The sequence below is a fragment of the Rana temporaria genome, chromosome 13 (assembly GCF_905171775.1).
Source record: "Rana temporaria chromosome 13, aRanTem1.1, whole genome shotgun sequence".
Taxonomy (NCBI): domain Eukaryota; kingdom Metazoa; phylum Chordata; class Amphibia; order Anura; family Ranidae; genus Rana; species Rana temporaria.
In genome coordinates, this window is record NC_053501.1 from 14903259 (window position 1) to 14923670 (window position 20412).

Below are 20412 nucleotides of genomic sequence, written 5' to 3' on the forward strand. Positions count from 1 at the left end.
AAAAAGTCTCTCTATAATCTATGTATCTAGTTTTCTATCTATCAACTAAGTTATCTGTTATCTACCTATTTGTCTGCCTGTGTATCTATCTCTCTGTCCAGATAAAATGTATCAAATTACTTATCTATTCTCTACAAATTTGTCTATCTATCTACTATTTTATCTATATGTATCAGATGGATTGAAAGGTAGGCCGATGGACAGATAGGCTGGGTCGGTCTATCTATCTATCTATCTATCTATCTATCTATCTATCTATCTATCTATCTATCTATCTATCTATCTATCTATCTATCTATCTATCTGTCCATCGGCCTACCTTTCAATCCATCTGATAGATAGCAGAAAAATAGGTAGATAATAGATAAAATAGTAGATAGATAGACAAATTTGTAGAGAATAGATAAGTCATTTGATACATTTTATCTGGACAGAGAGATAGATAGACAGGCAGACAAATAGGTAGATAACAGATAACTTAGTTGATAGATAGAAAACTAGATACATAGACAAAAAGTCTCTCTATAATCTATCTACATATCTTTTATCTACCAATTTGCATATCTAGCTCTAGCTATCATATTATCTATTTGTACATCTATATTATCTATTCTATAATCTATGTATCTACCTGTTTATCTATATTTTAATAACTAACATACCCATTATCTACATATTAGTCTATCTATCTATCTATCTATCTATCTATCTATCTATCTATCTATCTATCTATCTATCTATCTATCTATCTATCTATCTATCTATCTATCTATCTATCTATCTATCTATCTATCTATCTATCTATCTCATAGACCTTGCAGACAGGTCTCCTACATTTTTGCACATCTTCTGCCCCAAAATAATAATAATGAAATGTGTGTGATAAGATCTCTCCATTCTACACCCGCTGGTCGCCGCCTGCAAGGGGGCGGGGCCTGATCCCTCACCCGGGTGGGGTGTTATATAAGCCGCGGGTAAGGCTGCCAGTCAGTTGTGGCTCCGGACTGGACATGATGACGGGCAGAGAGGGGCCCCCAGGAGCCCCCCGAAGTACAGGATTTGGCATCCAGGAGATTTTGGGACTTAATAAGGACCCACCGACCCCTCCCAGGGGCCACCTTGCCCCCATCCCCCCAGGGGCCCATCTACTGGCAGCCCGCTCTGGTTTGGGGCTCTTGGGGGCCACAGCCATTCCCACATTCTATGGCCAACCGGCCCTATTACTGGGGGACCCACAGGGGCCACACAGAAGTCCGGGGCCCGAGGAGGAGAGCCGGACCTGCAGCTCAGGTGAGTCAGGAGATCCTCCGAGGCTCATTCCGATATGTCAGTGTCAAGCCTCTCTGATTATAGGAGAAGAGAAACTCTCTACCAATATCAGGAGCTTACCATTTGTATCAATACTTTACACCTTATATTACTATTATGTCATTTATATCAGTATTTTACAATTTATAACTAAATGGATACATTTTAAATCGGTATTATGCCATTTATATTATTAATACACAATTCATAATAACATTGTTACACTTCGATCAGATTTATTCTATTTATATCAACATTATACAATGTGTATTTATATTATACTATTAAAATAAACATTATACCGTTTATATCTACAATATACAATCTATGTCAAAATGATGCAATTTATAACAGTTTCTTCTACTTTATAACAATATTTTTGCAATTCAAAACAATAGTATACTATTTATTATACAGTTTATATCTACAATATACAAATTATATCAGTGTTATACAATTTATTTAAAAATTCTACATTTTATATCAATATTATACCATTTATACAAACAATTTATATCTACAATATACAAATAATATCAGTATTATACAGTTTATTTAAAAATAATACTATTTATATTAATTTTAACACAAGCATTATACAGTTTATATACAATTTTTTTTATATATATATATATAGATAGATAGATAGATAGATAGATAGATAGATAGATAGATATATATATATATATATATATATATATAGATATGTGTGTGTGTGTGTGTATATTAAACAATTCATATGAAAATTCTACAATTTTGTATTAATTTTATGCAATTTATATTATACAATAATTATACTCCTCATATATACATAATATAATGTATTTGATTTTTATTAACAGTTTTCAATACATATTTTTTTTCTTATACTTTATTTGATTTTTATTAACAGTTTTCAATACATATTTTTTCCTTATAATTTATTTGATTTTTATTTACAGTTTTCAACACATTTTTTTTCTTATAAGAATATTTTACAGGTATTACCCATATTACGATTTATAACAATTTCTCTTAGATATGATAGTAGTAAACTTTGTAGAATGCTGATATAAATTGTAAGATATTTCTGATCAACTGTATTAAATTGCTGATACAATTTATACAAAAAAAAATGTACAATAATTATCAGCATCATATAATAGTTTCTTATATAAAATAACAATATACTGCATTAGTGTTTATATTGGTAATTGATGTATAGTGCCAAAAAATGTATACAATTATATACATTTTATAATTGTTACTATATCAGTTGTAAGATACTGTTAGAAGTTGTATTCGTTTTACATAGTATTGTTGTTATATTTACATCAATATATTACAATTTAAAATAATATTTTTTTATTTTCTGTGAGTATCATGTAATTTATATCTGTTTCGTTCAATTATTATTATTAATATCATACCATTTATTTTATCTGTATTATACAATTATAAAATGTATAACATCATTATTACTATTTCATACACTTGATATTAGTGCAAATATTTTTTTTATTATAATCCCTTCCTCCCAATATCATCATAGATACCGAAAATATTTTAGAACGGTCCAATACAATTCCTCATATGTCCCCAATCCTGTAACACAAGTTGTATTAGTATAAATACTACTACTACTACTACTACTACTACTACTACTACTACTACTACTACTACTACTACTACTACTACTACTACTACTAATAATAATAATAATAATAATAATAATACAGGTGATGATAATTATTATTATTACAACAACAAGCAGCAGTAAACATGATCCAGTGGATCATAAGCTTTTCCTGTGTGACTCCTACATCTCCCTATAGGATGTTTTTAACAAGAGATATCATAATTTCCTACAATTTCTAACAATCCATGATGTGTTATGTTATTAGAGAAACATTCCAATGTGATACAATGATAAGAGGATTATTTCCAGAGTGATACAATGATGAGGGGGGGGGGGGGGTATATTCCAGTGTGATATAATGATAGGAGTTATATTCCAGTGTGATACAATGATGAGGGGGGGGGGGATATTCCAGTGTGATACAATGATAGGAGTTATATTCCAGTGTGATACAATGATGAGGGGGGGGGGGGGTATTCCAGTGTGATACGATGATAGGAGTAATGTTTCGGTGTGGTACAATAATAGGAGTTATATTCCAGTGTGATACAATGATGATGAGGGGGGGGGGATATTCCAGTGTGATACAATGATAGGAGTAATGTTTCGGTGTGGTACAATAATAGGAGTTATATTCCAGTGTGATACAATAATAGGAGTTATTTTCCAGTGTTATACAATGGAAGTAGTTATATTCCAGTGTGATACAATGATAGGAGTTATATCCCAGTGTGATGCAATGATAGGAGTTATATATCCCAGTGTGATACAATGATAGGAGTTATATCCCAGTGTGATACAATGATAGGAAATATATTCCAGCTTGATACAATGATAGGAGTTATATCCCAGTGTTATGCAATGATAGGAGTTATATCCCAGTGTGATACAATGATAGGAAACATATTCCAGTTTGATACAATGATAGTATAGTTATATCCCAGTGTGATACAATGATAGGAGTTATATCCCAGTGTGATACAATGATAGGAGTTATATTGCAGTATTGTACAATAATAATAATATATTCCAGTGTTATATAATAATAGGAGTTCTAGTCTTGTGATACAACTATAGACGTTATATTGCATTGTGATACAATGATAGGAGTTATTTTCCAGTGTGATACAATGATAGGAGTTATTTTCCAGTGTGATACAATGATGATAAGTATATTCCAGTGTTATACAATAATAGGAGTTATCGTCCAGTGTGATGCAATGATAGTAGTTATATTCCATTGAGATAAAATGATAGGAGGGAAATCCCATTTTGATACAACGATAGGAGGAATAGTATAGTCATTTCTGATAAGGATCTTTTTTAGTACAGAATGCATTTTCGGAACTTTTGATCTCTGATGGTGAAACAAAAATCATAATTACCTTTTCTATGTGGAGGAAATAGTAAGAGGCTCGGATCTTCTACGTTTCTGTCTGATGGATTCCTGGGATCGTCTATAAGGAGATATTTTCTTTGATAATAGGAAAAAAAAATATTTCTAGCGACAATTACTTCCAGGTGGTAAAAATTGTAACAATAAATATCTACAAAATCTCCTCCATCCTCCAGAGCATTTCCATCTCATAAGATATTCAACATAATAACCCATTCTATAATATAATCTAACAGCAATCTCTGGTCTTGTGACATGATTAATACAAATGTAGAAGACAATTCTATTTGGATAGAGCCCTCAACCTTAATTCGATAATATGAAAAATATAATAATAATACTACTTCTACTCATTTCCTTCTACTACTACTACTACTACTAATAATAATAATAATAATAATAATAATAATAGTAACAAATAATAAAACATAATAATAAAAAAGAATATTACTTACGAAAAAAATACTACTTCTACTTCTAATAGTACAAAAGAATACTACTTCCAAAACTACTACTACTTCTACTCCTTCTTCTACTACTACACTACAAATAATAATAATAATTAAAAAAAGAATAATACTTCCAAAACAACTACTACTTCTACTCCTTCTACTACTACTAATAGTACAAAAGAATACTACTTCCAAAACTACTACTACGTCTACTCCTTCTCCTTCTACTACTACTACTACTACTATTACTACTACAAATAATAATAATAATAATAATAATAATTAAAAAAAGAATAATACTTCCAAAACAACTACTACTTCTACTCCTTCTACTACTATTACTACTACTACACTACTACTAATAGTATGAAAGAATACTACTTCCAAAACTACTACTACTTCTACTCCTTGTCCTTCTACTACAAATAATAATAATAATTAAAAAAAGAATAATACTTCCAAAACAACTACTACTTCTACTCCTTCTACTACTATTACTACTACTAATAGTATGAAAGAATACTACTTCCAAAACTACTACTACTTCTACTCCTTGTCCTTTTACTACAAATAATAATAATAATTAAAAAAAGAATAATACTTCCAAAACAAAAGAATAATACTTCCAAAACAACTATTACTTCTACTCCTTCTACTATTACTACTACTACTACTACTACTACTACTACTACTTCTACTACTACTACTACTAGTACAAAATAATACTACTTCCAAAACAACTATTACTTCTACTCCTTCTACTACTATTACTACTACTACTACTACTAATAGTACAAAATAATACTACTTACAAAACTACTACTACTTATACTCCTTCTCCTTCTACTACTACTACAAAAAATAATAATAATAAAAAGAATAATTAAAAAAAGAATACTACCTCCAAAACTACTACTACTACTACTAATAATAATACAAACGAATACTACTTCCAAAACTACTACTACCTCTACTACCTCTACTACTACTACTACTACTAATAATAATAATAATAATAATAATAATAATAATCTATCAGAAATGAAGTAAGAAAGAATAGGTTGGTTTTATTCGTCTCTTGTCCCCAAAAGTAATATGACCCTTATATTGCAGTACAGTATATATATAATAATCTAGTCCTATATGTAATACTGTACTTTCTACAGTATATTATTCAATGCATATGATATATAATCCATTATGTTGTGTATAGACCAGTATATGGTATTTAAGTATATGGTGTATAGTCCATATGTTATATAGTCTAATGTATGGTATATCGTCCAGTTTATGATATATATAATCCAATGTTTGATGTACAGCCCATTATATGATATATAATACAGTATTAGATGCATAGTCCAGAATATGGTATAATATCGCCCACCATATGGGATGCAGTTCAGTATACGCTGTATAGTCCATACCGTAATTTAGCCTAGTAAATGCATATAGACCAGTGTATGTAACATAGTCCATTATATGGTATGTAATTCAGTATAGAATATGTAGTCTAGAATGCTGTATATAGACCAGTATGTGATGTATAGTCCTGTAAAAGATATATCATCCAGTATGATGTATAGTCCATGTCCAGTATACAGTATATAATCCGGTATATGATGTGTGATCCAGTGTATGGCCACATAGTCATTTTTTCCAGTATATAGGATGAAATGCAGTTTTTAGAATATAGTCCAGTATATGGTTTATAATAAAAAAAATATATATATATATATATATATATATATATATATATATATATATATATGTATGTGTGTGTGTGTGTGTGTGTGTGTGTGTGTGTGTGTATATATATATATATATATATATATATATATATACATTGGTATCATTATATTGAACTCATTCCACATATGACCAAGACTGTACGATCTGTCCTGATATAATACCATATGACACGATATGATACGATATGGGTATCAGGCGATCCTTTAGAAAACAGAATATTTTCTGCAGTGTCCTCTGTTCATCACCAGAACAAAATGGAGAATCTTTCCGATGCCATTGTGTGTGATTCCTATATCGGCTCATGCAATCTTATTGGCACTTTGGTAGATACACCTGTCAATCATTCAGTCCGATCTGGTCTCAGTAAGCTTGGTGTGATATAAAGCAGGGAGGAGAAGCTCTCTTTATCGTATAAAAACGAATATCTGACCGCTATTAACGAACCGACCGACAGACAGACGACTATATACGTCATGGGAAAGGAAGTGAGTGAGGACAGTACATGCTGTGTGTTCTGAACTGGCCGATGAGGACAAACACCGAAAATCGGATTCGAACTCAAAATAATCCTCACCATTCCCCCATAGACTTCTGATTAGATGGGGATTAGGAGGATAAATCAGCAGATTAGGAAGGCAACGATTATTTCTTGTGCGATATCATCCCAGGAGTCTTCTGTGTCATATCTGTAGATGAGATCTCCATCCGATATATCGAACCGATCACAAACAATGGCATATTATCATATACCAGTCACTATCTCCAGATTATTATTATTCCTAATAATTGATTATCCTGTAATCCCAAAAATTCCATGTCATTTGTTCTCAGCCCTAATTATATAGGACAGATCAGTGGCAATGATTCTGAATGGAATGGCAAATAGAAGAGGGGGGTGGGGGGGTAATAGTTCTAGTCGGATACAGTATCCTGGGATGGTGAAGGTGATAGTCCCATTCGGTCATTTGGGATGATGGGGGTGATAGTCTGATTATTCTGTCTCCAGTGATGGGGGGAGGGGGGTAATAGTTCTAGTCGGATACAGTGTCCTGGGGTGATGAAGGTGATAGTCCCATTAGGGATGATGGGGTGATAGTCTGATTCTGTCTCCAGTGATGGGGGGGGGGATGGGGTGTAATAGTTCTAGTCAGATACAGTGTCCTGGGGTGATGAAGGTGATAGTCCCATTTGGGATGATGGGGGTGATAGTCCTATTCTGTCTCCAGGGATGGGGGCGGAATAGTTCTAGTCGGATACAGTATCCTGGTATGATGAAGGTGATAGCCCCATTCCATTCGGCCATTTGGGATGATGGGGGTGATAGTCCGATTCTGTCTCCAGGGATGGGGGCGGAATAGTTCTAGTCTGATACAGTATCACTATCCTGGGGGGGTGAAGGTGATAGTCCCATTCGGTCATTTGGGATGATGGGGGTGATAGTCCGATTCTGTCTCCAGGGATGGGGGAATAGTGTTATTCAGTCTCTTAGGATGAAGGGGGTTGTCTTTAATAGAAAATATATAATAATCAAATGGAAACATATATATTTGCTTTCAAATTTGTTGTTTATTATTTTACTTGCAAATATTGAAAACATTTATTTGACTGTCAATTAAATATTTATTTTTATTTTATTTTTTCAGTGTTTACAAAATATTTGTACAAACTATTAGATATTGTACCCTTCCTGTACTATTCAATGAATTTCATTGTTTGTACAGTTTAAAACAAAAATCTGAATAAAATCTTTGAAAAAGGATGAAGAGGGTTCTATTTCTAATTTGGTCTCCAGGGATCATGGGGTAAAGGTCTGATTCCATCTCATGGGATGATGGGGGTGATAGTCTTATTCAGTCTCCTGGTCTTGGAGTGGTGGGGGTGATTGTCTGATTCAATTTTTATGGATGATGTGGGTGATAGCCCGATTCAATCTCTAGGGATGTTGGGGGCAATAGTTTGATTCAGAATCCTGGAAAGATGGGGGTGATCGTCTGATTCACTCTCCAGAGATTAAAGAGGTGAAAGCAGGGGCGGACTGACAACTTATGGGGCCCCTGGGCAATAGGAGATTATGGGGCCCCCAGGAAATAGGAGATTATGGGACCCCCGGGAAATAGAAGATTATGGGGCCCCCGGGAAATAGGAGATTATGGGACCCCCGGGCAATAGGACATTATTGGGCCACACAGTATACACACACATACAGTAAACATACACCGTATACACACAATATACACAAACACACACAGTATACATACACACAGAATACACATACACACACTGAAAAGGTACTGGAGAGGTGGGGCAGCTATAATCTTGGGATTTAAAAAAAAAATACAGATTTTTACATACTGCCCTTGGTTTTACTGAGGCTGCCAACCCTGATGGGGCCCCTCTAGTGGCATGGGGCCCTCGGGCAGTGCCCGAATGATCAGTCCGCCCCTGGGTGAAAGTCTGATTTCTTCTCATGGAATGTTGAGGGTGATGGTTTGATCCAGTTTCCTGGTCCTGGAGGCGTGGAAGTGATAGTCTAATTTAATTTTTAGGGAAGATGGGGGTAATAGCTGGATGATGGGGGTAATAGCTTGATTCAGGATCCTGGAAAGATAGGGTTGATAGTCTGATTCAGTTTTCAGGGATGATGGAGGTGATAGGTTCATGATATGATGGTTTAGACTGATCTATTCCTCTGGCATAATGGAGGTGATAGTTTGATTTAGTCTCCAGGAATGATAGTCTCCAGAAATCATAGGGGTGAAGGTTTTATTACTTGTCATAGGATGATGGGATGGTTGTGGGATTCAGTCTGCAGGCATGATGGAGGTAATAGTCTGATTCACTCTTCTGGAATGATGGGGATGATAGTCTGATTCAGTCTCAAGGGATCATACGGGGTGAAAGTCTGATTCTGACTCATGGGATGATGGGGGTGATGGTCTGATTCAGTCTCCAGGGATGATGGTGGTAATAGTTTAAGTCTCCTGGGGTGATAGTTTTATTCTGTCCTCAGGGATGATGGGGGTGAAAGTCTGATTCAGTCTCCAGGGATCATGGGGTGAAAGTTCGATTCCATGTCATTGAATGATGGGAATGATAGTCAATTTCAGTCTCCAGGGATAATAGCAGTAATGGATGGTTGTCTGAATCAGTCTCCAGAGATCCAGAGATTATAGGAGTAAGAGTCAGATTCCATATCATGGAATGAAGGGGGTGATAGTGAAAATCAGTCTATTGGGATGATGGTGGTGCTAGTCTTATCCATTCTCCTGGGTTGATGGGAGTAAAAGTCCTATTCAGTCTCCTGGAGAGATGGGGGTGATATTCTGATTTAGTCCCCAGTGATGCAGCGGGTGATAGTCTGATTCAGACTCATGGGATGATAGCAAAGGTAGTCTAATTTAGTCATCTAGCTTAATGGGGTGATACATGCAAAAAAGGGAGAAAGGCTGGTACAATGGAAGTTGGCTAGCACAACATTTTATTATAGCATGTGAACACCAGTCAAAACCCCAACGCGTTTCGGCCATCAGGCCTTAATCATGATTAAGCCTTGCAGGCCGAAACGTTTTTTTTTTTTTGTTTTTTTTTTACTGTTGTTCACATGCTATAATAAAATGTTGTGTTAGCCAACTTCCATTGTACCAGCCTTTCTCCCTTTTTTGCATGTATCACCCCATTAAGCTAGATGACTAAATTAGACTACCTTTGCTATCATCCCATGAGTCTGAATCAAACTATCACCCGCTGCATCACTGGGGACCAAATCAGAATGGCAGGCCGGGGGGTACAGTGGACCTACCCGGACTGCAGCCTCACCAAATAGTTGCCTGTGTGTCCTCTCCCCAGGGCCGGACTGGCCTACCGGGATACCTGGAAAATTCCCGGTAGGCCGCCTGCTGTCAGTCAAATTAACCAGCTCAGCTGTGGGCCGCGGCCGCACTTTACAATTATACGCCTGCCTGCCCTATGATCAGCTGCATTCACTCCAGTGTCATGTCTATGACATCACGGTATGTTAATAAAAAGCAGTGGCGGGCCGGCCGCCGGCAGGTTGCGGCCGCCATGCTCGCCGCTGCACTTTCCTTCCCGCGCTGTGTGAAGTGTGGACTGGAGCTATAATGTGTTTGAGGGAGGGGAGGAGCCGAGCAGGAGAACCGAACGTCCCATCGTCCCGTGCAGCGCCAGCAACGCCCACTATGTTTCTCCTGCAGAGTCACGTGTGAAGGCAGAGCCGCAGAGGAGAAGAAGTGAACGGCGCCGGCCACCCTTCCCTGCCGCTGGCTCGCGTGCCTGCCACTTCTATGTTGATAGCATGGCAGGTGCACACTGGATCTGTCCCTTTGATAAGATCACTGCACTGCCCCCTCCCCACACTGCCTGTCTTAGGGTGGCCATACGTCATCAAATCTCGAAATAATTTTCTTTTGAAAATCAGAAAATGTGTGCGTTTTGTTTTTCAAAGGTGCCACCATTGATTTCAAAATTCAACGAAACCAAACCTTCAATTTCACCTCCTGTTGCTACAGAAAATTATTTTATGTGGCTGGGAATCTTCTTTTCTTTCCGGGAATTTTGTTTTCTTGCACATGCGCATTTCTTTTTCGATTTACAATTCTCGCATGATTCTCCCATCATTGATTAGGAAATCGTTAATTTTGAAAAAAAAATTCCAGTCCGATTACTCAAATTCGATGGCCGCACGAAAACCACCTGTTGCTGCAAAATACAAATGAAAATTCTTAGGTAAGATGTTTAGAAAGAAAATTATTTTGAAATTCGACCCATGTATGGCCTTAGTCACACGAGACGTGAAGCGTGGCTGCTCTGGACAAAGGGCGGGACTTTTTAAGTTAAGAAGCGGGTGATTGGTTGCTACACAGCAGGGCGGTCCCAGCAATCAATCACCCACCTTTAACGTGAAAAGTTCTGCCTGAGGTCCAGGGCCGACTGGAAATGAAGTGTTCTGGACTGCCGCATTCCAAACAATCTTTGCCTTTTATGGTAAAATCAGGAAAAGCACTACAAGCCACAGGAAACCGGACAGCTGACGCATTTCACACTATACTTAGGGCCAGATCCACGTAACTTACAGCGTATTTTCCTTATCCTGAAAGAATTTTTGCCGTAAGTTACGGCGGCGTAGTGTAACTTTGGCGGCGTAAGGGCGCGCAATTCAAATGGATGTGATGGGGGCGTGTTTTATGTTAATACGTCTTGACCTGACATAAATTACGTTTTTTTAATGCCGCATGCGCTGTCCGTGGGGGTATCCCAGTGCGCATGCTCGAAATTAACCCGCAATAAGCCCTATTCGTGAACGACTTACGCAGACGACGTAACATTTTCAAAATTCGACGCGGGAACGACGTCCATACTTAACATAGGATATGCCTCATATAGCAGGGGTAAATATACGCCGAAAAAAGCCTTACGGAAACTACGTAAAAAAATGCGCCGGCCGGACGTACGTTCGTGGATCGCTGTATCTAGCTAATTTGCATACTCAACGCGGAAATCGACAGAAACGCCATCTAGCGGCCAGCGTAAATATGCACCTGAGATCCAACGGCGTACTAAGACATACGCCAGTCGGATCGAGCCCTCATTCAGTCGTATCTTGTTTTGTAGATACGACGGGGGATCTTAGAAATTACGCAGCGTATCTATTGATACGCCAGCGTAATTTCTTTGTGGATCTGGCCCTTAGTGTTTAATCATAGCTATGTATGTTGTCCAGGGCTGCTGTGCTTTCCATCTTGTGTGAATAAGGTAGAGCTCTGTAGGGAGGGGAGCGCTATACTGTTATGAAAAGGACAGAAGTCAACTATCGATCGAGGACTGTGATGGGGGTTCTGTGATGGGTCAGTCTGTGATAGGTCAGTCGTGATGAGGGGTATCTGCTTTGGCAGCTTTGCAGTAACCTGAAGGGGGTCTGTGGAAGGATAACTGACATGTCCCGGAATGTGGCACTTGAAATGGGTAAGCATTTGCCTCTGGCCATTGGTTGGTGCTTCTGGATACCTCGTAAGATAGCTTTGACCTTGTAGACCGTTAACAGGGAAGGCTTCTCGGGGGCCTTTAAGGACAGGAAATGTTGAATGCCGGCCAAGTACAGCCAAGTATTGTGGGATAATGTTAGTTCCGTGTGACAATATGACATGAAAGCCAGGATATGCTTGATGTTGCCTGTCGCCAAACTGGGACACGAGACTCGAAAACCTGCAGTAAGTCTTCCAGGCGGTGTGGTAGGACTTTGATGTGTTGTGGGACAGAGATTGGTTTATCAGTTGGGTAGTGTTGCGTAAGTGCCCGTTCAGCCCATCATCAGCTGCGACCAAGGTGGGACGGGAGATGTGGTCGGGTTGGCTCCAGGATTCTGTTGAAAGAATAATGAAAAGTTAGCCTGCGTATAAAGGACATGATGGCCAAGGACTTAAACCTGCCTTTATTGATGATCTTGTCCGTGAAGAAGTTCACCCTATCCAGGTCCCAAACCTGAGCTCCTGCTACTATGGGATAGAGTTCGAACAAGGAGGACAACTGACTAAACCCAGGGATCAGCAGAATCTCCTGTGGCCATGGTCCTGCGAACCAGTGAGGGACAAAAATTGCTGCAAAGCCTGTGGAGGCTGCTGCATCCGTCACTACATGGGGTGACAAGGAAGATGCCACCGGGATGAACATGGACACACCGTTCCAGTTTTCCAGGAACTTGTCCCACATTGCCAGATCAGCGATAGCTGATTGGTCCAATCTGAGGATTTGATCAGGGTCCTGTGCCTTGTGACAGGAAAACCAGAAGTCGTGAGATGAAGGAACAATCCTGAGGAATAATCCTCATTGCCAAATTGAGCATGCCTAGCAAGGACAGTAGTTGTTTCTTGGTACAAACTTGTGAACGGGCGAAGGCATGAATGACCAACCTGATCCAGAACAACTTGACGGGTGGAAGGCTGGCCTGCATGGAGAGGGTGTCTAGACTGGTTATTAACAAGGTGATAGACTGAGCCGGACATTCAACTTTGTTTTGCGATGGGCACGTTCAGGTTGCCGAACACTACTCTTAATTTCTCGAAATCTGAGGTTGACTTGTTTGCAAGAAAGGTAAAACAACAAATCGCAACATAGCGTCTGGTACGAAAGGTACGAATCCTACCTGCAACAGAAAAGCAAGAACCACCTACGATGACCCCGAATGGAAGAGTCGCAACACTCGAAGAATCAAACACTCAGTCTCACAGACAGCAAACTGAGTGGGGTAGAGTTGGCCTAGTGACGTCAACGTACCGCACACTGGAAATGGCAGGGAAGCAGGGGAGTAGACTGAATATATACCCCCGGGCTCCTCGCATAAATTCAGGCCACCATACTGGCCTTCTTATTTAGGATTTTGGTTGTAACATGACAAAGTGTGGAAAATTTCAAGGGGTATGAATACTTTTTCAAGCACTGTATGTGGCATATGAGGTTTAATGTTGATGCATGTAAAGTTATGCACTTGGGGACTAAGAATATGCATCTTACATACTAGGAGTACAACTGGGAGAATCAATGGTGGAGAAGAATCTGGGGGTTTTGGTAGATCATAAGCAGGGATGACCCGTCCATTAAGGCTGCATTCACACCTGAGCGTTTTGTCGCCTGAAGCGCGACACCCCAAAACGCTAGAGGGGAAAAAATACATTATTCTCTATGGAGATGGTTCACATCTCCACTCCAAAACGCCTGACGCCCAAACAAGTTCTGTACCCTTTTTTGTCGCTCGAATTTGGGCGTTTGGGCGTTTTACATTGGTGACCCTAGACCTATAAAAAATTGCGGTAAAAAACGATGCGTTTTGTCGTGGCAAATCACGGTAAAAAACGATGCGTTTTGTCGCGGCAAATTGCGGTAAAAAACAGGTGTGAATGCAGCCTAAGGCCGCATGGGGGGCTGCTGCCCAAAATGGACCTGTCACATTAAAGTTGAGAAGCAGGGGGGATGTTCTGCTGTTGGAAATGACATCTTACATTAAAGTGAGAGGAGGGGGGGGCGGCTGACTTCTTACCTCTTCTCCCATGCAGCCAGCGAGTTGAGAAGCAGGGTGAGGGGCCAAAAATTACTTCTCACCAGGCGGGGCCTCTAGTAATTTGGGGGGCCCTCCGCAGCCTTGCGGGCCCCTAAGTGGCTTGCATAGTGAGCCTATAGGGCGGATTGGCCCTGGGTGCTGGGGTGTGCTAGGGAGTCCATTGATGCTGACTGCTTGGGGATCTATTGTTCCCCAAGATCTATTTTTGCATGGCGATCTATTGTTGCTGGGGAGGTCCTGCAACTATTCTCTGGGAAAAAAAGCCCTGATTAATATCTATAAGTAAAGTTGATCCAGGGAATATCTGATTGCTTCTCAGGGAAACTGGAAGGAATTTTCTTCCCTGCTGGAGCAATTTGGATCATGCTTTATTGTTTATTCGTTTTCTTTTGCCTTCCTCTTGATCAACTCTGGGGATAGGATTGTATTTTTTCCCCTTCTGTTGGTTGAACTGGACTTGTCTTTTTTTCAACCTGACTTTGTAACTATAATGGAGGTGATAGTCGGATTCAGTCCCCAGGTTTATGGGGGTGGAAATGTGATAATGTCCCATGGGATGATGAGGGTGATAGTCTGATCCAGTCTCTTGGAATGATGGGGATGGTAATCTTATTCGGTCCTCGAGGATGATGGGGGTGATAGTGTGATTTAGTCTCATAGTATGTGAGAGGTGAAAGTCTGATTTAGCTTCTTGGGATGATTGGCATCAGTCTTCTTCTTCTAGAGTCATGGGGGGGGGGGGGGGAGTGTCATTTGGTCCCCAGGCATAATAGGGGTGATAGATTGATTCATTCTACAGCAGTGATGGGGATTATATTCTGATTCAGTCTCATCTAAGGTTGATGACTAGCAGGGCCGGCCTTTGGGGTGTGCGAGCTGTGCGGCTGCACAGGGCACCATGGGCCACAGGGGCGCCGTGCGGCCATCGCAGCTCGCAAAATGTGAGTCGCAGCAAGGCCGGGCGGTCGGCGCTACCACTAGGCGGATTAGGAAGGCAGCCTCCAAGGGCGCACTGCCACCTAGGGGCTCCGCTGACTCTTGCCTCACCTCTTCCTCCTCATTGTCACTCCCCAGGCGGCTCCAGGCAGAGGATAGCCTCTTTGTGTATGTTTAGGTGACCAGGGGGCAAGGAGTGAAGTTGGGGGGGGGGGGGTGGCGCCACAGGATTAGCTCGCACAGGGCGCTTGAACACCTAAGGCCGGCCCTGATGACTAGATTCTGTCTCATGGGATAATGGAGGTGTTAGTCTGAATTGGTCTACTGGAATGATGAGGGTGATAGTCCTATTCAGTCTCATGGGATAATGGGGGTTATAGTTTAATTCAGTCTCTAAGGGTGATGGGGATGGTAGTCTAATTCTGTCTCATGAGATGATGGCGGTGATAGTCTGATTCAGTCTTCTGTAGTAATAGGGGTGATAATCTAATTTGGGATGATGGGAGTGATATTCTGAATGATGAGGTCTCCGAGGGTGATAGGGGTGATTAGTTTGTTTCAGTCTCGTGGAATGATGGGAGTAATAGTCTAGTTCAGTCTTCAAGTTTGATGGAGGTTAAAGTTTGACTCCTCCCCAGGGATGATGATGGTGATAGTCTGATTCAGTCTCCTTGGGTGATGGGGGTGATAGTCTGATTTAGTCTCATGGAATTATGGGGTGATATACTGATTCAGTCTCATGGGATAATGAGGGTAATAGTTTGATTTGGTCTCATGTGATGATGGGGGTAATAGTCTCATGAAGTTTCCAGAGATGAATGGGGGTTGATAGTCTGATTTAGTCTTCTGGGATGATAGGGAGATAGATTAAAGTGGTTCTAAAGCCTAAACATTTATAACTTTAATGCATTCCTGGCAATGACATATTTTTTTTTTTAGTTAAAAGTATTGCCCCCTCACCAGGGCCGTCTTAATAGCATCATGGGCCCCTACAATGATGACAGTTCAGGTAAACAGGCATTAAGTAGGTATGAGGCAGACTGCCTCTCCTGTGTATCTATCACTCTCAGTGCTATCATGGGGCCTCCAATTTCGGGGCAGCATGGGCTCAAGGACCAGCTGCTTTGGGGAAAGTGCGGGGGCCCCCCATGCAGCTAGGGCCCCTGGGCAGTGCCCAGGTGTGCCCTCTCATTAAGACAGCCCTGCCCCTCACCACCCCAATACTTACCCTCACTTGAGGGTGCTGTACCCATCTGCAATATCTCTTCCCTCACTTCCTGGTCTCACAGGCTTTGATGAGGCAGAGGACGCCATTGACTTCCGCTGCTGTCAGTCAAATCCTTGTCTGATTCGGTCCTCAGGAACGATATGGGGGACAATCTGATTTTGTTTCATGGGATGATGGGGGTGATAATCAGCTTCAGTCTCCAGAGATCTTGGGGGTGATAGTCTTATTTAGTCTTCAGAAAAGATGGGGGGAAAGTTTGATTCATTCTCCGGGGATGAAGGGTGTGTTTATCAGATTACGTCTCATGATGGAGGTGATAGTTTGATTCAGTCTGCTGGAATGATGGGTGTGGTAGTTTGATTTAATCCCAAGGCGTGAGAGAGGTGATCGTCTGATTCTGTCTTCAGGAATAATGGGGGTCATAGTATGATTTTTGTCTCATGGGATGATAGGGGTGATGGTCTGATTCAGTCTTCTGGAGAGTTGGGGGTGATGGTCTGATTCGGTCCCCAGGGATGAAGGGGGTGAAAGTCTGATTTAATCTCATGGGATGATGGAGGTGATAGATTGATTTAGTCCCCAGGGATGATAGGGGAGGGTGATTGTCCAAAACAGTCCATAAGGATGATAGGGGTGATAGACTATCACCCCCATCAATTCAAGAGACTGAATCAGACTATCACCCCTATCATCTTCTGGGATGATCGATTGATTCCATAGGGATGATGGAGTGATAGGCTGACTAAGCCTCCTGGGATGATGGGAGTGATAGTCTGACTCACTCTTTTGGGATGATGGGAATGGTAATCTGATTCAGTCTTTTGGGATGATGGGGGTGATATTCTGATTTAGTCTTCTGGAATAATAGGAGAGATAGATTATTCAGTCCCCAGGGATGAGGGGGGTGAAAGTCTGAATGTGTCTCCAGGAAGGATTTGGATGAAAGTCTGATTTAGTCTCCTGGGATGATAAAGGTTTGATAAATGAGATGATAAATTTAGAATGATTTGTATGATAGTCTGATTGCACCTCATAGGATGGTGGTGGTGATAGTCTGATTCGCTCTTTAAATTTTGGGGATTATGGGGGTTATAGATTGATTCAGACCCCAGAAATTATGTAGGTGATAGTCTGATTCATCTCCAAGGATGATGGGGGTTATAGTCTGATTAAGTCTCCTGGGAGTGATAGTTTGAGTCAGTTTCCTGATATGATAGGGGTGACAGTCTGATTTAGTGTTCTGGATTGACAAGGGGGAGAGATTGATTCATTCTCCAAGGATGATGGGGTTGATAGTCGGATTTCCTGGAATGGTGTAGGTCATAGATTGATTTAGTCTCCAGGTTTCATGGGAGTGAAAGTTTGATTCCGTCTGAGATGATGGGGGTGATTTGAGTCTGATTAAGTCTTAAGAGCTTTAGCTGTTTTTCTGCTTTAAGTCAGTCACAGGGCTCATGTGGTGACATTCTTTTTAACCACTTAACCCCCGGACCATATTGCTGCCCAAAGACCAGAGCACTTTTTGCGATTTGGGACTGTGTCGCTTTAACTGACAATTGCGCGGTCGTGCGACGTGGCTCCCAAACAAAATTGGCGTCCTTTTTTTCCCACAAATAGAGCTTTCTTTTGGTGGTATTTGATCACCTCTGCGGTTTTTATTTTTTGCGCTATAAACAAAAATAGAGCGACAATTTTGAAAAAAATTAATATTTTTTACTTTTTGCTGTAATAAATATCCCCCAAAAATATATATAAAAAAAAACATTTTTTTTCCTCAGTTTAGGACAATACGTATTCTTCTACATATTTTTCGTAAAAAAAATCGCAATAAGCGTTTATTGATTGGTTTGCGCAAAAGTTATAGCGTTTACAAAATGGGGGGTATTTTTATGTCATTTTTATTAATATATTTTTTTTACTAGTAATGGCGGCGATCAGCGTTTTTTTTTCGGTACTGCGACATTATGGCGGACACTTCGGACACTTTTGACACATTTTTGGGACCATTGGCATTTTCATAGCGATCAGTGCTATAAAAATGCATTGGATTACTATAAAAATGCCACTGGCAGTGAAGGGGTTAACACTAGGGGGCGGGGAAGGGGTTAAGTATGTCCCTGGGTGTGTTATTACTGTGGGGGGGGGGGGTGGCCTCACTAGGGGAAATACTGATCTTCTGTTCATACATTGTATGAACAGAAGATCAGCATTTTCCCCACTGACAGGACCGGGAGCTGTGTGTTTACACACACAGCTCCCGTTCCCCGCTCTGTAACGAGCAATCGCGGGTGCACGCCGGCGATCGCGCCCGCCGGGCACCCGCACAGTTGTCACGGACGAGCGGGGGGAGGGTGCGCGCGCGCCCCTAGTGGCCACTAAAAGAGCCGACGTAGAGCTACGGGCTCTCGCCCAGGAGGCAACTAGTTAAAGGGGTTGTAAAGGTTCATGTTTTTCCACCTTCATGCATTCTATGCATTAAGATGAAAAAACATCTGATGTTTGCCGCCCCCCCCAGCCCCCTCCGTTTACTTACCTGAGCCCTCGAAAGTCCTGTGTTGTGAACACGCTGGCTTCTCGACCAGGCTTTTCGGCTCTTCTTGGCTCATTCGTTGGATGATTGATAGCGGCGCAGCCAATGGCTCCTGCTGCTGTCAATCAAACCAGTGACACAGCGCTCCCCGGGGGCGGGGCCGAGTGATACAGTCGGCGGCTATAGCTGCCGGCTGTATCATGGGAGCGTGCCCGCAAGCTAACCCCCTTGGGAGAGCGCTTCCCATGAAGGGGGTTAGCTGATGCAGGGAGGAGCCGAGACAGCCGCCGAGGGACCCCAGAAACCAGGATCGGGGCCACTCTGTGCAAAACAAGCTGCCCAGTGGAGGTATAACATGTTATTTATTTATTTATATATTTGAACCTTTACAACCCCTTTAAGGATGTCATACATTTACCACAAAACCATCCAATATGAGGTAAACCCTAAACAACACTTTCAATTTGTATGTAATTGGGCAGGCCCTTGCACTACAAAGTTGAAGGTAAATCTAAAGGAAATTGTACGAGAAAATAGTATATTGTATGGCCAGATTTAGTCCCCCGAGGATGATGGGGGTGCTAGCCAGATTGCGTCTCATGGGATGATAGGGGTAGTAGTCTGATTCACTCTCCTGGCATGATGGAGGGGATAGTCTGGTTCAGTCTCCTGGAGTGGCAGGAGTGATAGTCTAATTCGATCCTCAGGGACGATGAAGGTGATAGTCTGATTTAGTCTCATGGGTTGATGGGGATGAGAGTCTGATTCAGTCTCCAAGGATGATGGGGGTAATAGTCTGATTTAGTCCCCAGGATGATGTAGGTGAAGGTCTGAATTAGTCTCCTGGGAGTGATAGCTTGTCTGTCTCTAGGGATGATGGTGGTGATAATCGGATTCAGTTTCATTGGATGATAGCAGGGGTGGACTGACAACTCATGGGGCCCCCGTGCAATAGGAGATTATGGGGCTCCGGGCAATAGGAGATTATGGGGTCCCCAGGCAATAAATTATGGGGCCACACAGAATACACACACACGGACAGTATACATACACAGTATTCACACACACAGTATACATACACACAGAATACACATACACACACTGAGAAGGTACTGGAGAGGCGG

General features: G+C 40.9%; 1 protein-coding gene across 2 annotated transcripts in view; it reads left to right on the top strand.

Annotated features, from left to right (window-relative positions):
* Positions 1 to 991: 991 nt before the first annotated feature.
* The window catches only part of VSX2 (visual system homeobox 2), a 38525-nt gene continuing 19104 nt past the window's right edge, over positions 992 to 20412 (top strand). For both annotated transcript variants that reach the window (XM_040332376.1, XM_040332377.1), the window contains exon 1: positions 992 to 1290. In XM_040332376.1, the coding sequence (XP_040188310.1) occupies positions 1011 to 1290 (280 nt within the window). In that variant the 5' untranslated portion in view covers positions 992 to 1010. The remainder of the gene's footprint in view (positions 1291 to 20412) is intronic.